Source organism: Pongo abelii, chromosome 2 (genome assembly GCF_028885655.2).
Source record: "Pongo abelii isolate AG06213 chromosome 2, NHGRI_mPonAbe1-v2.0_pri, whole genome shotgun sequence".
Lineage (NCBI taxonomy): Eukaryota > Metazoa > Chordata > Mammalia > Primates > Hominidae > Pongo > Pongo abelii.
Window position 1 is genome coordinate 102718274 of NC_085928.1, and position 17088 is coordinate 102735361.

At 55.5% G+C, this 17088-nt stretch overlaps 1 protein-coding gene and 1 pseudogene across 4 annotated transcripts in view; one reads left to right on the plus strand and one right to left on the minus strand.

The window, feature by feature from the left end:
• Positions 1-1071: 1071 nt before the first annotated feature.
• The window catches only part of TEX264 (testis expressed 264, ER-phagy receptor), a 33800-nt gene continuing 17783 nt past the window's right edge, over positions 1072-17088 (minus strand). For all 4 annotated transcript variants that reach the window (XM_054550664.2, XM_024244345.3, XM_054550661.2 and 1 more), the window contains 2 exons: positions 5798-5966; positions 1072-1665 (listed from right to left, as the gene is read on the minus strand). In XM_054550664.2, the coding sequence (XP_054406639.1) occupies positions 1373-1665; positions 5798-5966 (462 nt within the window). In that variant the 3' untranslated portion in view covers positions 1072-1372. The remainder of the gene's footprint in view (positions 1666-5797; positions 5967-17088) is intronic.
• LOC112132882 (5S ribosomal RNA) lies at positions 10771-10889 on the plus strand (annotated as a pseudogene).

Here is a 17088-nt window from a genome sequence, read left to right on the forward strand (position 1 = left end):
CCTTACACACAGTTGTACATGTGGACATGGCCACATACATAGTACACGTAAACATGCAACCACACACAGCTATACTTGTAGACAGCCATAATACACATGGGCACACCCCTGCCTCTAAGAACATGTGACCATGTCTACACACGGCTGCACATGTGGACACAGCCACGTATATACAGCTGCTCACACAGACATGCCACAAACAGCTGTCCACCAAGACATGTCCACACATACATGGCCATAATTATGGATACACGGCTGCAGGACACATAGCAAATGTTTTTTTATATGTGGACACATAGCAAAACACATAGCTTTATACATGAACATCATGAACATCACCATACACACAGTTGTACAGACACAGCCACACACAGTTGTATATGAACAAAGCCCCCATAGAGATGCTGTTAGCCAGCCTCACATGCTCCTATAATACAACCATACACAGACAAAGCACAGCAATACACACACACACACACACACACACACACACACACTCACTCACACAGGCACACAGCCATCCACACAGACTCAGCCATGCTCAAATACAATCATACCCTGATGCTCACCTGGGCACAGCTTTACCCAAGCAGCCCCATCCATCCGTGGTTACACAGAGCCAAATGCATGAGCATGGGTGCACATGCACACACACAGGTACACAGCCACTGGCAGGCACAGTGGGGCAGCCTCGCCTACTGGGGAAGTACCAGCGTGCAGGCACACTAGAGTCACAGACACAAAGGCATCCCTTGGAGGGAGATGAAGACAGGCTGTGGGCTCCCCACTCCTGAGCCCTGAAGGGCACCCCATACTCAGCTCTCACCCAAGCCAGGCTCTGCTTGCTCTCTGGCAGCTGCAATGGAGGGGCAGCTGGCCACTGGGGTCACAGAGTAGGACGTGGAGGATCTCTAACACCCCTCCTCCCCCTACCCCAGGGTACCTGCCATGTTCCTTCCATTCTTTGTCCTGGGGAGGGGAGGCTCCCTCCCACTCCCAGCCTATCTGTACAGCCACCCCCCACCGCCCCCAACCAAGGCAGAACTAACAAATACACAACCCAAATCCAGGTGAAACAAGTAAATCATTGGCTTTATTCTGGGTCCTGGAAGCTCCGCTGTGAGTCTGAAAAAAAGACACAACAGGGGTGGCAGCCCTGGGGGCTGGTGCAGAAAATAGTCCCTGGCTCCTCTGGCCCTGGGAGCCTAAAGGGCAGTGAGGAGAAGGCTTAGCCAGAGGCCTGGAGCAGGGGAAGTCAGGTCCCTCAGGAACCCCTCCTCCCCCAGAGGAAGGAGGAAGAGGGCTGGAGAGTCTGCTGGAGAGTCTGCTCAGTTCCTCAGCAACTGCACTGCAGGAGGGTGCAGGCCATGGGTTACTCCTTGCCCTTCTCAGGGGCACTGGGCTCCCAGGGCCACTTGGTAGTCCCCAGGGGCTCAGTTTCAGGGTCCAGCCGTGACTCCCCTAAGGGCCCCTCGCCCTCCAAGTCCAGCTCCTCAAAAGAGGAGCCGCTGGCGCCTGACTCGCTGTAGCTGTGCTCGCTGCGGGTGTCACCGTCATCCCAGCCACGGCTGCTCGCCCCAGGTGACAGTGTGGCAACTGAAGTCTCCCGGCTGCCAGGGCTCACTTCCAAGCTTACAGAACTCGTGTCACTCATTGTGTCAGCTCCTATGGCCAGGAAAAGGAAGCACAGGTTAGCCAGGACCACCCCACCCCCTCCTCCAGGGAGAGGCAACTCAGCACGCAGTGCACTCATGAATAATGCAGCCTCCCAGGCTCAGGGGGCTTGCTCCAGCTGCCCTCTGCCCTCTACCCTGACTGGGGCTGCACAGACAGGGCAGAGGGAAAGAGCCAGGAGGAAGGGAGGGAGTGAGGGAAGGAGGGAGGGTGGGAGGAGGCAGCTGTGCACTCTTCTCCCCACCCTAAATTAGCCTCAGCTCCCTGCACTTCCACAAAGCCTGCTGCTCTCCCCCCACATTTATTAAGGGCCACTCAGCCCTGAGGTGAGGAGCTGAGGTAGAACAAAGAGACCCAAGTAGTGTCCCCTCCACCTTCCCCCACCCCCATTTCAAGCTTGGAAAGAGATGTGTCCAGGGCCAGCTACAGAACATCACCCACAGGGCATGAGGACTGCAGAATGCAGCAGAAGGCCCTTCTGCAGCCCTCCCCCGTGCAGGGCTCCCAGGAAGAGCATCCAGGGAGTCAGCAGGACCCTGCCTCTGGTACACACCAAGTCCCCACTTGAGGAGGGAGCTGAAGTACGAGGAGGATGGAGAAGGCCTGAGAAATACTCAACCAGCTGCAAGGAGAAGAGTGCTGGGATGAAACATGTTAAGGGCTTTCTCTCCCTATGCCTGGGTCGACCCTGAGAAACCCTTACCCACCCCACCCCCAACGACTGGTGCTTCCTGAGCCACAAGATAGCAAAAGGGGATGATGAGAGCACTCTGCTGGTGGTTGGGGTGCCCCAAACCAGTGCTGAGCCAGGTTGATGGCCCAAACTCCTTCTAACCTGCTCCTTCCACCCCCAATACATCCTCCAAGCAAGCAGCCCCTTCATCTGCCCTGTCCAGGAGCAACCTCTGGTTCATCTCCCTGGATCAGAGGCACTGAATGCAGGCTGGGGTGGCAAGGAGGAACACATGGCTCAGGCTCGCTGTGTGCAGGAATCCAGACTGGGAGAAGGGGGATCTGCTACCCTTCCTGTATGATGGGGAGAGGGTCAGCTGTCAAACATCACAGAAGGTGAGGGGTTGGCCAGCTTCCCCAGCCACTGTATCCATGGTGATGGAGCCAAGCCAGGTGCAGCTGGGGTCTGCTTGGTGCCTGGACTCAGCCTGGGGCTTTCCTTGAGCCTCAAATGGGTCCTAGGTTGGGGGTGGGAGAATTAGGAGGTGGGGGAATTTGGGGTCTCTCCCTACCCCCACCACCCACTCAGCCCCCAGAATATGCCCTCTGGGCGCTACTGGCAGAGGTGAGGTAAGCCCTAGAAGCCCAGGCTGCTGGCCCAGGGCCCTCCTCTTGCTGAGGCCCCAGGTGTGGCTCCCAGGACAGAGGCCTGTGAATGAGGTGGTCGGGGAGCTGGGGGAGCTTTGAGTTTTGGGTAGTTTCTTCTGACCAGGGCACAGGATGCCAGGCCCTCACTGCTCCTTAAATAATGATCAGTGCCCCAGGGGCCGCAGGGCTGAAAAGAGCAAAGAAGGGAGACAGTTTCTCCCTGGCCCTATTAAACTGTATGTTCCGTCTGCCCACCCACCCAATGGCTCTCTTGGGACCCCAGGTACAGGAATGTGCCTGCTTCCCAGCATGCTACCTCCTACCACCCAGCTCCTAGGCTAGGAATGTTCAGAGGAAGGAGCCTAGGGTGCCTCCTTCAGGCCAGGACAGCGAGCTGAGATGAAGACAGCCCCTGGGGACATATATACACTTCAAGCAAAGGAATTCAGCTGGAGGCCAGGCACGGTGGCTCACGCCTGTAATCCCAGCACTTTGGGAGGCTGAGGCAGGTGGATCACCTGAGGTCAGGAGTTCCAGACCAGCCTGGCCAACATAGCAAAACCCCATCTCTACTAAAAATACAAAAATTAGCCGGGCATGGTGGCAAGCGCCTGTAATCCCAGCTACTCGGGAAGCTGAGGCAGGAGAATCGCTTGAACCCAGGAGGTGGAGGTTGTAGTGAGCCAAGATCATGCCACTTCACTCCAGCCTGGGCAAAAAAGGAAAACTCTGTCTTAAAAAACAAACAAATGAAAAAAAGGAATCCAGCTGGGCATGGTGGCTCATGCCTAGAATCCCAACACTTTGGGAGGCTGAGGCAGGATCACTTGAGCTAACAAGTTCAAGGCCAGCCTGGGCAATATGGCAAAACACCATCTCTATAAAAAATACAAAAATTAGCCAAGCCTGTTGTCCCAGCTACTCAGGAGGCCGAGGTGGGAGGACAGCTTAAGCCTGGGAGGGAAAGGTTACAGTGAGCCGAGATCTTGCCACTGCACCACTCCAGCCTGGGCGATAGAGCCAGACCTTGCCACAGAAGAAAAAAAAAAAAAGAGTGCAATACAGGGAAGTAGCATCCCTATACCCCCACCAAGATCTACACAGGAGGAGGTCCCAGAGTCCCATGCCTGCATCACTGGGGAGAAGATACCAGGCAAGGCAGGGCCCTACCTAAATCCCCACAACTACTGGGGCAGGGGACTTGAAGCCCACCCCCTTCACCCAAATCCCTCCCTCTCACTCTGCCCACAGCCAGTGCAAGACGATCAAATATTCATCGCCTCTCTGAAGCTAAATAATACATCAATGTAATAACAGGCACAAGGCAGCTAATCACCCCCTTTCACCTCCCAGCCCAAGCTAGGGCCACAACAGGGAGGCGGGCAGGGACAGGCCAAGCCTTGGGCAGTCAGACACCCTGCATGCACCCACCACCAAATGCTGTGTCAGTGGCATGCACCTGGCGGGCAAACACCGAATCCCCCTGGGGTGTCAGGACAGGCCCTGTGAGAGGTGGGCAGACCCCTTGGCCCCAACACCAGGAAGTGGGTGGGTGGGCTGGAGGGGAGGAAAACAGGCTGAGGAGCTGGGGAATGTAGGAGCTGCCGCTGCAGCCAGCTGTAGTGGGTGCCAAGCAGTCCTTCAATGCCCCTGGCAGGCACTGTTTGGGAGGGAAGGAAGCTGGGTGGGTGGGTCACGGAGGGGGAGGCAGGCAGCAGAGGGAGGTCACAGTAAAGTGAAGGCACTCTGTCTTCCTGCCCTGGAGGCTGCCTGGGCCTGCTGACCTTGTGCCATGTCCTGTGCCCACAGTAGGGGCACTGAAGAGTGTCTGCCAGGCACTACCAGGCAGAAGGGAGCTGTACCCCATGGAGGTAATTAAGTGGCAGATGAAGTTAACTGTGTTGGACACAGGCCCCTAGGGAGTAGAGACTGCTCCCAATACCGTCCTGCCCAGCCCTAGCTGACACATGTCTCCCTAGGGTGACCTTGGCTGTTGAAGACTGGATGGGCAGAGCATCTGCTAAAGAAGGAGGGGAGGAGGGACAGTTCCTCTCCCCACAGCCCTGTACCACTCCTAGAAGTCACAAACTCCACCAGGTTGGCCAAGGATAAGGCCCCCTGGGACCATCTGGGATGTAACCCAGCAGACCCCCTTGTGCCTGAGACAGCCCGGGGTCACAGAGATCATTGCAGAGGGATGGACAGGCAAGCAGCCTTCCAGCCTGGACCTGGGGCCTTGAGGCTGCCAGCCGGAGTGTGGGCTGGCCCTGGAGAAAGGTACAGGGGACTGATCTCCTGGATCCCCTCTGCATGCTCCCTGGTTGTTCCCTGGCAGGGAGAAAGCAGCTGGCTCTGGGTGGGGCCCGTACTGAGGGACAAGAGAACACTTTGCTCCCCTCCTTACCTTCCAGATCTATGCCCATCTCACTTCCTGCTGAGCCCCACCCAAGGGACTCCTTTCCTGAGCAGCCTCAGCCCCATCCCATGAACATCGAGCTGTCTGTGATCTTTGTTTCCAAGGGTACTCCTGCTGCATCTGGAGGGAATCCAGGCAGGGTCTTTGTATCTGTGTTGCCAGGAGGTAATGTGTGTGAATCCAGATCTATGTAGACCCATGTGTCTGGGAACAGGCAACTCCACATGTGGGTCCTCAGGGAGGTGGGTCTCCTTCCTCCCTCTGCCAAGCATAGCCTGACACCCACAGTGCCAACCCAGAGAGGGAGGAGCCTCCTCAACCAAGCCCCTGGAGTCCAGAAGAGAGGAGCTCCAGGAGGGCCCCATCCTCATACCCCACCTTCTGTACCTGTGCCATCCACCTGGGTGTCAATGGCCTCCACAAGCCCCCGCCATTTCCGCTCTGTCTCCTTCACCTCAGGCACATAGAAGTCTCCCTGCCGTGCCAGTGGGCACATGAAATGGATCTGGTCTTCCTGGTAGATCTCCAGCCGAGGATAGGCACACAGCTTCCGCTCCTAGTTAGAGAGTGGCAAAAGGTAGAATGAACCCTACAGGGGTCCTGACTCACTTGTCCCTGGGTGACCCCCAGAACTGTCTATTACCTATTCCGTCCCCGGGGCTGGCTCTGCCTCTCAACCTCTTCCAAGTTCCAAAGCCCTGCTGAGGGAGGCACACATAGATTACCCTAACAGCAGGGCCCCATAGTCCAGAGTGCAATAAATAGTCTGAAGACCCAGGACGACACCCTAGGGCAGGTGGTAAAAGAACCCAGGAGCCTGGCACTGCTCTCCTATGTGTACATCTGAGACCAAAAAGCTGTTCCAGAAGGCACTGGTCTCACAGAGCCATGAAGCTTGGCACCCCTGGACCACTCCAGGATAGGGACCCCATGTGCCCAAGCCAAGGTCTCACCTGCCAGACTTTCCATCCCAGGACCCCCCGGCCCTGACCTCCTCTCCACCCTGGACAATGCTGACTGACCCGCAGATATCAGAAAACCAGCACCCCCAGTCCTTAGGCCTCCAGCCCCTGCTCTTGCAGACATGCTACTATAGACCCTGAAGAGGGATAAAGGCCAGCTAAACACCACTTCCACTCCCATTCATTCTCCTGCTAGTTTAGAGCTATGTCAACCTCTGAGACTATCAGGTATGGTTCCCATACCTCCTTCACAGGTAAACTCAGGTTTTAGCTGATGGGGAAGAGGGAGACCCTGGACTGGAAGGTCAGGTAGGACAAGTAGATCTAGCATGGGACATTACCCAGTGGGCTGATGTACCACCTTTTGGGCCAAAAGGCACTCCACCTCCCTCTGCCTAGACACAGAATCCAGTGCTCCCCATCCCCCAATGTGTATGGAGGGGCACAGACATGCCAGAGCCACCCTGAGGCAGGCAGGGACAGCCAGAACAGGGGTCAAGTGCCTCTTGCTCAGAGCCTGCCCACCCCCCTTTCCTGCGATGGAGCACAAACACCCACTAAGATGACTGCAAGGCCCCTGCCCTGTCACTGCTCACCTGCCAACCTTCACAACACGACTATTTATAGCACTCGCCCTGCTCTCACCATGAGCTCTGAAATGAGCCTTCCACTTAGCAGTAATGAGAGACTTATTGCCTGGCAGGGAGAAGCCACTCCAAGACTCCACTTGTCCGCCTGCCTGGCCAACCCTAGGGTTGAGGAACCTCCCTCAACTAAAGCAAGCAAGCAAGCAAAGAAGGGTTAAAAGCAAGCCCACGGATGATAAAGGGAAAGGGGAGTGAGCCTGAAAGGTTTATCTAGCTAGGACCCTCAGCAGCCAGCTGAAGGGAGGGTGCATCTAGGAGGCCACGTGGGAGGTGGATGGCCTGGCCCAGGTCTGGTTGCGGCTCAGCCTCTGACTCCATGGGTGATCCAGGCAAAGCCTTCCATCCTAAGTCTCCATGTGCTCAACAGCAAAGTAGAACACCCTAGCCCTGATGCTTCCAAGGTCAGTGAAGGAAAGTCATTATTTTTTAATAGTTGGAGTCAAATCTTTGCCAACCTGGGTGCCCTCGGGGCTTCCTCCATCTCAAGAGTCCATGCCCCTGACACCTCCCATTTCTAAACATACAGATGGCTGTCTTTGCTTCTCTACCCACTCACATACCCACTCCAGCCTTGGTCTCCAGGAGGAGGCTAAACAAGATCACAGTGTCAGGAAGCAGGAGCTGTCAGGTTCTGGGGCCCCTCCAATGCCAGCACTTGGAGGCAGGCATCTGCCAAACCTGAACCCAACTCAGCAAACTGGTCCAGGTCACTGAGGCCAGGGGCAGGGAGGCCCCTGAAGAAGGTCCAGGTCCTTCCCCGGTAGCTAGATGGAAGAAAAGGATTCCTGAATCTAGTCAGGGCGTGGCCTTCACCAACATCCTCACACTCTGGACAAAGGATCCAAAGGGTAGTAGCTGAGTGGCCATCACAAGAGCAGCAGACATTTGGCTTTTGGGGGAAGATCCCAGAGGCCAGAGCCCGTGTCCACCCAGAGATTCCAGGGACAATGGGGACCCTACCCCAACACCTCTCAACACTCAAGCCACCTCCCTAGCTTCCGTTCTGGAGGAACTTGGCCGTATCAAGATGATAAGAGGGAGTACTGCTCTTTCCACCCTCTCCCCTAGGCTGGGCAGCACCAGGCTGCCACCCTGTGCCACCTGCTCTGCCAGCCCCCTCGTTGGCAGGCGGGAGGCAGCTCTGCGGCTGTTCTGCGCATCTGCCTCCTCCGGAGAGCCCAGCTCTGAAGTTGCCTGGCTGTGGACAGCCCCGTTGCCATGGAAACTGCATCCTCCATCCTTGCCATCGCCTTCATCTCAAAGCCATCGGGGAGAACAGAGGAACAAGGGAGACAGAGGATGGAGAGAAAACTGTGGCCCTGCCACACAGCTCTTCCTTCTCTGCCCAGCTCTCCCTCCTCACAGCATCCCACACAGGGAGCACCAGGTCCCAGAGCCTGCTCCCAGAACCCTGGAGGGGCAGCCTCAGGCCCAAAACTAGCCTGGTCCTACCCGCTGTTACCTGGGGGCCCTGGTCCTCCCTACTGGAGGGAGGCATGGAGCCAATTAAAATGCCATTGACTGTTCAGCCCCAAATCATTATAGCATATGCACCAGGTCCTACCAAAATTCAGACTTGGGCAGAGAAGGGACAGGAAGAAGGCAAAGGAGCAAACTTCTAAGCCAGGCCCACAGGCAGAGAAGGGGCTTGTAGTTGCCCCCGGCCCTTCCTGGGAGACTGCTCTCCCTTCCATGCTCTGCCCACTGAGCAAGAATGAGTCTAGTGGGGGCTGGGGATGGAGGGTGAAGGGCAGGACGAGCTATATGCTCTGCCCCTGAGTGATCAGGCAGAGAGGACAAGCCCTTTCCCTCCCAGCCAGGTGCAACCTCGGAGGGAAGACAGGGTGACCATGGGCTGGCTCTCAGGTCCTTGCTGCACAGTAGGAGCCATGGCCCAGGCAATATGTCAATGAGCCAGTAAATATTGGAAAATCATTGGAGGAAGGCGAGGCCAGCTGCCTCTCCCTCAGTTAGCCCCAGGGAGCCCTTGGAGAGCAGACTGCCAGTGGCCAAGGACACTAGCTCAAGGTCACACTGGGCTGGTTCCAATGGTGAAGAGCCGTGGTGGGTCTGGGGTCCTCCTAGCCCTGGCACACCCCCTTCCACAGCTCAGACAGCCAGAAGTGTGTGGAAGCATTGCCAGGACATGAGAATATGCTCTGCCACTGACACCACTGGCCATCTAACAAACCCACAGCCCAGAGCAGCTCACTCCCACATACAGACCCAAGGAGACTATAAAGCCTCTTTCCAAGGTGGGAGAGTTGCAGATGTTCACATTCCTCTCCACCTAACAGGCAAAAGTCAGTGAATCATGCCAAGTTGCCCCCAGGGACTGCCAGAAACTGGATTCAGAGTTCCAGTCCCTCAGACACACCTCCGGGCCTTCCCTCCCACCTGGGTCTTCCACATGCAGAAACAAGATGGGGACTTGGGACACCACCCATGATGCAGGAATTTCTAAGAGACCCCAGACACCAGCACTTCCCCACCACCACCCCACCCTGCACCAACACCTGCTCACCCACTCAGGAGTGTTGGCAAAAAAGGGAAGGAGCAGCTCACCCACCTCACACAGGCTGCCACAGTGCCACTGCCTCAGCTACCTTGGGGACACACCACACACTCCCACCTCACTTCAGCCTGAATTCATCTCCTGGACAGGGTATAGGCATTTACCCCATTCAGCTCAGGGCTCCCACAACAGGGCAAGACTGATACACCAGGCCAAGCTTTCCCCCACGGGACCCACAGTACCTCCCCAGCAGGTCTTTCTGAATTATGGGAGAGAAAGAAAAGAGGTAAGAGAGAGGACCTGAACTATCCTCATTTAGTGCTTTGTATTCAGGACATCACCCTGTGCCCTGGCTTCACCTAGGGGTTGGGAGCAAATAGAAGACAGAAGAGGTCAGGCCCAGGATGAAGGCTGATGATGGGTCCCACTCCCAGGCTACCCAGAGGCTGGAGGTTTGCTTAGAACTAGGTGGCTGCAAATGCCCAAAAGAAGGAGGCAATGTGTGGGCCAAAGATGGGGTCACATCTCCTACATAAGCTCTAGGCCCAGAAAGGGATGAGGTCTGGCTGAGGGGCCCTGGGCCTTGCCTTACTGTTTACCCTGAGCTACCCAGTCCTATCTATCCTTCTGTACCAGGCTGGACACCCAGGCAGCTGCACAGCCAGCAAGCGGCTGTTGCATCCCACCCAAGGTAGTGGCGTCTCCTCGCTGGGTGAAGTCTGTAATTTTTAATTACAGACACTGACATGCACCTGCCTGCACACAGCAGTCCCTGCAAGTGGGGGCTCAAATCCTGGAGGCCCCTCAGGCAGCTGGTCTTCATGGCATGTGCATGCTTTGGGGAGGTATAGCAAGAGGCTACAGCTAGAAGGCAGCACGTTATTATTCTGCCCGGAAACTTTCCTCTCACCCCCACCAGGCTGCCCCAAAGCCTCTGGCCCAGAAGCCAGACCTGTCTGTTGGTCCTCTGGGGCCTTGCCACACCAGCAGGGAGAGCCTGCAGAAGGGCTGGTGAGCACCTTCCCCCCTCTCTACTCTCCCCTCACACCAGCAGAGCCCAAAGCTCTGAAAATGGCAGGCAAAGGAGACAGGGAGTAAGACAGGATGGCCAGGGAGGGAAAAGAGGAAGTGGAAAGTGGCAGAGAGCACCCCAGGCAGGAGCCCAGGGCATTGGCTTGGCTAGACAAATGGGTAGCTTCCCTCTGGCCCTCAATTTGCCCAAGTATGAAACAAAGAGTCTACAGTCATACCACCCTGAATGTGCCTGATCTTGTCTGATCTCAGAAGCTAAGCAAGGTCGGGTCTAGTTAGTACTTGGATGGGAGACTGCCTGGGAATACCGGGTGCTGTAGGCTTTTGGCCTATCGCTCCCTCCCTCTTTCCCTCTTTGGCCAGGCGCGGTGGTTCACGCCTGTAATCCTAGCACTTTGGAGGGCCAAGGTGGGTGGATTACTTGAGGTCAGGAGTTTCAGACCAGCCTGGCCAACATGGTGAAACCTCGTCTCTACTAAAAATACAAAAATTAGCCAGGTGTGGTGACAGGTGCCTGTAATCCCAGCTACTCAGGAGGCTGAGGCAGGAGAATTGCTTGAACGCGGGAGACGGAGGTGCAGTGAGCCAAGATCGCGCCACTGCACTCCAGCCTGGGCAACAGAGAGGAAGGAAGGAAGGAGGGAAGGAGGGAAGGAGGGAGGGAAGGAGGGAGGGAAGGAGGGAGGGAAGGAGGGAGGGAAGGAGGGAGGGAAGGAAGGAGGGAAGGAAGGAAGGAAGGAAGGAAGGAAGGTAGGAAGGAAGGAAGGAAGGGGATTAGAATAGATGATCTCAAAAGAAGTGAGAATTGGAAAGGATGAATAAAAACACCATTATGTGACAGTAAGAAAACTATACTCAGAAAACCCAAAAAGAATCAATGGAGGGACTACCACAAACATTAAGTCACAAAGGTAACTCAAGCACAGCCCATTTTTCTGTGCAACAGATCAGCCAAGGAGAAAACATAATGGAGGCCGGGCATAGTGGCTCACACCTGTAATCCCACCACTTTGGGAGGCCAAGGTGGGCAGATCACCTGGGGTCAGGAGTTCGAGACCAGCCTGGCCGACATGGTGAAACCCCATCTCTACTAAAAATACAAAAATTAGCTGGGCGTGGTGGCAGATGCTTGCAGTCCCAGCTACTTGGGAGGCTGAGGCAGAAGAATTGCTTGAATCCGGGAGGCAGAGGTTGCAGTGAGCCGCGATCATGCCACCGCACTCCAGCCTGTGTGACAGAATGAGATTCTGTCTCAAAAAAAAAAAAACATAATGGAAACGAGATATAATGGCCCTCTTGGGGTTAGGTCGAGCCCAGGGCCAGCCTGGGAGCCACCAGCTGAAAGGCAGGCAATGGCAGAGGAGCCAGGCAGGCAGGTCCAGGCCTGGGCGGGAACCTGGGGAAGACTGCAGAAGTGGGAAGGTGTGAGGGAGAATGGGGCGGGAGACGGTGTGCTGTGCCTGGCACCCCAGCCTGCTGCGCCTGCTGCCGCCACTGCCTGAAGACTTTTCATTTTCACCTCAGAGCCGGCAGCTCGCCACACAATTTACACCTCTATTCATCTCCCTGGCACGACGCAGGCCCTGGCTTCCTGGGCAGCCCGTGGAGGAGGGCCCAGGCAGCAGTCAAGCACCAGGGCAGGCTGGGGTATTGAGGGGTGGGGAAACAATGTTTCCCTCTAAGCAGGCACATGGGACAGAGGCTCTTAAGCACCTTAGTGCCCAGATGGACTGGGAGGCCCTAATCCTGCATCCATAACCAGCCTTACCTTTCTCTAGGCCCAGAGGGCCAAGATACAACCCTGGTTCAGCCCTGCTCTGGCCTTCTTGGGCCTGGGCCGTTGTGTGGCCAGACCAGAGGGTTGGGGAGTATGGGAGTGAGTACCCCAAGGAGAGCTCAGCTAGAGCACTGGGTGAGTCAGCCCTGATCCCATTGCTCTCCCTTGCAAATCTGGGAGAAGAGCCACAGCCTTCCAGATGATGGCTCTACCATCGCAGGCTCCACAGCCCACCCCCTCTCCAAGATCCAGCATTCTTAGCAGCTTGTCTGTGTAGTCAAGGACCTTGAGCCCTGTCCTGCTCACAAGCTGACAAACTGGTTGCTGATGATTATCCAGCAGCAGGAAGGCTGCTCGTACAGATGGAGCTGGGAAGCCAAGCACCTGAGAGCCAGAGGAGTCAGGAATTGCCAGAGGGGAAGGACAAGTGGGCAAGTAGGGATGGAGAGGAGACAGGGGACAGAAGAGAGGGAGAGAAGGAGAAGGCCCTGAATTTCTCATCTCCAACTGGTACCTCTGACCTCTGCTCCACTCCTCAGGGAAGTCCTTTCCTTCCCACCTGCATAACTAGACAGCTAGCCTCTCCTCATCTGAGGGCTCAGCTGAAGAAGTTGTTCTGCTTGGGGGAGAGGGGGTGCACTGCGAGTTCTCTCCTTGGAATCTTTTTCCCCTCCCTAATTCCAATCTCGAGCTTCCTGGAGAAGAGCAACAGAATTCTTCTTTGGTAAGTAAATTCCATCTGCCTGGGGAAGAAGGCTCCCTCTGGATTGGTGACAGCCCAACCCCACAGCACCATCCAGACAAGCTTCAGCCCCCAGGGTCCTGCAGGGCTGCCAAGCTACAATATCCGAGCTGGTATTTTGAGAGTGGTGGCTCCCACGCCGCCCTAGCAAAGGCTGGCTTTGTGCTTTCATTCCTGGGGGAAGGGAGGGAGGTGGGGTAAAGCCAGAGAGGCTAAGGGCAGGTTCCAGTGCCTAGGCCAACAAAGGGGAGAGGCCTGGCCCCCAACACCTCAACACCCAAGGGTAGCTCCCTAAGGGGAGCCAGGGAAGCCAAGTCGTGGTGTGGTGGGCGGATCGCCTCTTGGCTTGGGGACATCTGGGAATGAAAAGTCACTGCTACTTTCAGCTAACTTGAATTATCTTCGTGCAGAATTTGGCTGTGGCCTCTGGCTCTTCCTCCCCATCTCCCAGGTACTCAAGAGACTTGATCTGAATCCCAGCCTGGATACTGTCACTCATCTGCTCAGACGCCACCAGTGTCTCCCTAGTGCCTGCAGGACCCAGCCTATATCTCTTAGGCCCAAACTCTTGCTCCTCTCCTGTACTCCAGCCTCACTGGATACACAAGCCTTGACTGCCACCAAGCCAGTATCTCTGCCTGACCTGCCTTCCCACCTGGGGAACACTGCCAACCTTATAGGTGCAGCCCAAATGCCACCACCGCACAAGGGTTGTTTTGCCTTTCCCAGCGAATCTATCCCTCCCCTCTCCACACCCAGGCATGGCTAGGCTCTGTGGCTGGAGGAGATGGAGGAGGAAAGAGTGCTGGAGGATTGTCACTCAGCTCCAGGTCCTGATGCTGCCAAAAGTTCCCTCCTCCCTGTGCCAGAGCAGGCCACTCAGCAGGTGGCAGCGCCAGCAGGTGAACCAGCCCTTGAGATCCAGGGAGGGAAGCCTGGGAATAGAACCGCCTCTGCTTCACTGAGGGTATGGACATGAGGCCCGATAAGAGGGCTGCAGCAGCTGCTTCCTGTGCCCAGAGCAGTTGCCAAGGCCTGCCTTAATGAGTGCCTGCTGGGCAAGTGGGTACACAGCCTCTTTCTGTGCTTTGCCTCGGCTCCCCCAGCAGTCTCCTAGACCTGAAGCCTCAGCCCCCAACTGTGACTACCAGGGTTGGAGAAAGAAGAAAAGAAAGCCCACCCTGGGGCACCATCCTGAGCATATCCCAAATTGATGACAAGTCCTCAGCCTCTTGGTTCCAGCCCCACTTATGTACAGGACAGAGTGGCAAAAGGCATGTAGCCATCAGAACGATCCTCAGCCTAAGGGACCCAGTCTGGACTCAGCTACCGCTCCATCCCTTGACCTTAGGGCACCTTCCTTCCCTAGGCCTCTGCCTCCCCATCTGTAAAACAATGGGGATGCTGGCTTTCATTAGGACTCTGTGAGCCTCGTAGCTGGTTCCTCCATGCGCGGAACAATGACACACACAAGAGACCTCAGTAAATAACTGCTGAATAAGTGACTGAGCTGAGATGCCAAGAGGGCCTCCCTTGTTAAAAATAAAGTTTGGAAGCTTCTCACGTTAGCTTGGCAAAGGTGACAGGCAGGAAGAGGGAAATGACCACAGATTTCACATTCCTGCTGGGGCTCCCTCACTTGCTTTTTTTTTTGAGACGGAGTCTTGCTCTGTCACCCAGGCTGCAGATCAGTGTCATGATCTCAGCTCACTGCAACCTCTGCCTCCCGGGTTCAAGCAATTTTCGTGCTTCAGCCTCCTGAGTAGCTGAGATTACAGGTGTGTGCCACCAAGCCCAGCTGATTTTTATACTTTTAGTAAAGATGGGGTTTCACTGTGTTGGCCAAGCTGGTCTCAAACTCCTGACTTAGGTGATCCACCCACCTCAGCATCCTAAAGTGTGGGGATTACAGGCGTGAGCCACCACACGTGGCGTCCTCACCTGTATTTTCCCTGCCGAGGCCTTGTTGCTCTGCACTGGTGTTTGGCCCCAGTGTGGACTCAGACCCACCCACTGACTCCCTCAGGGTCACTGAGGCAGACTAAGGGGAAACAAACACAAGGGGTTCTGTGCCCACTGGACAGAACACAGGCTGTGGCCAGGCTGTTTCCAGCTTCCTCACAGCCACTGCTCAACAGGCTGACCCACTTCCACAGGCACGCTGCTGGGGCCCATAGGCCTTAGTTCCAAGCTGGCTGCCCCATAATGCTACCACCCACCCTTCAGGAGTTCAGTCACCACCACCCCAGGAGAACTCCAACCTGCAGCTCCCCAGGGTCCCTCCAGGTCCAGCTTCCAATCAGTCACACTCCCCTCAAGACAAGTGCCTCTCTTTGGAGCCCCTGCCCTACCTGCACAAGGGCTGGGCCCTGGTGCCTCCCAGCTCCACTCACACTGCAGTTACAGCATCCTCAGGATCGAGAACAGACATGTAGTGGGCGGGACTGGAGGTGGCATCTGCCCAGTGTTGCCCCTCTCTTAGGACAGAGGTTTTCAAACCAGCTGAGCCTCAGAAGCTCCCTTCCAAACAAAAGCTCAAGACACCTGGGCTGTAAAACTCACAGGCAGAACTACTCCAGGTGAGGCAGGAAAGGGTCTGAGTACAGCTCCCACCCCAGGCTGATCGCCACAGGACACCTCAGCACAGCCAGAGCAGTCTGAGAACTATGGTCTGGGGTCTTTGCCTTACTTTCTTACTTTACTTCCTTACTTTTACTTCCTTCCTTCCTTTTTTTTTTTTTTAATGTTTTTACTTTTATTTTTTTGAGATGGGTTTCACTCCTGTTACCCAAGCTGATGTGCAATGGCGTGATCTTGGCTCCCTGCAACCTGTCTCTTGAGCTCAAGCAATTCTCCTGTCTCAGTCTCCCGAGTAGCTGAGATCACAGGTGCACGCCACCATGCCCAGCTAATTTTTTTGTATTTTTTTTCTGTAGAGACGAGGTTTCACCATGTTGTCCAGGCTGGTCTCAAACTCCTGAGCTGGAGTAATCTACCTGCCTCAGCCTCCCAAAGTGCTGGGATTACAGGTGTGAGCCACCATGCCCCCTTTATTTATTTATTTATTTATTTTTGAGAGAGAGTCTCACTCTGTCACCCAGGATAGAGTTCAGAGGCACAATCATGGTTCACTGCAGCCTTGACCTCCCAGGCTCAAGCGATCCTCCCACCTCAGCCTCCTGAGTAGCTGGGACTACAAATGCCTGGCTAATTTTTTTTTCTGGTTTTTTTTTTAGAGGCAGGGTCTCACTTATGTTGCCCAGGCTGGTATGCAACTCCTGGGCTCAAGTGATCCTCCCGCCTCAGGCTCCCAAAGTGTTGGGATTACAGGCATGAGCCACCACACTTGGCCTTATCCCCTTTAAGCCCCTGGTAAGACAGTCCCAGTCAACCCAGCTGTCCCAGAATTCGGCCACCAAGGTTCCCCTCACAGGTTCACTATATTCCCTCGGTGACCCCTCCCCACACGCTTTTCTCCAAATTGATGGTGGATAGTCAGACATTAGTCTGACCTCCAGGGCCACCTGCACTCCCCAGCCAATCAGCCACTACATGAACAATGCCCTGTAACACCCTAAACTTGGGAAAGGAAGCTCAAATCATTTTACAAAACCCTCCACTAAAAACTCCCTGAAATCAGAGACCATGGGGAAGGGCACTTTTGAAAAAGATTCTGGACAGGTCTGGGAGAGAAGTCAGGCATGGGGGCTTGGCTGTGCCAGTCAAACACTCTCAATGGCCTTCCTCACCAAGTGCCACAGACAGATATGAGCAAACTGCACTAGAGACCTTACACACACAATCCCACACATTGAATTCCCAGGCCCATCCCTCAGTCCTGGTCTGTTCCATGTGTCCGAAGCCTTCCCTGGACACTCATTAAGACTGTGGTGAATTTGGGAGCCTCTGCCCATTGCTCTGGGCTCACATCTGGGCCCCATCTCTCCTCTGCAGGTTTGCAATTTCAAGCAAGCTCTGTTCCATCCTGCAGCTTCTAGAAGAC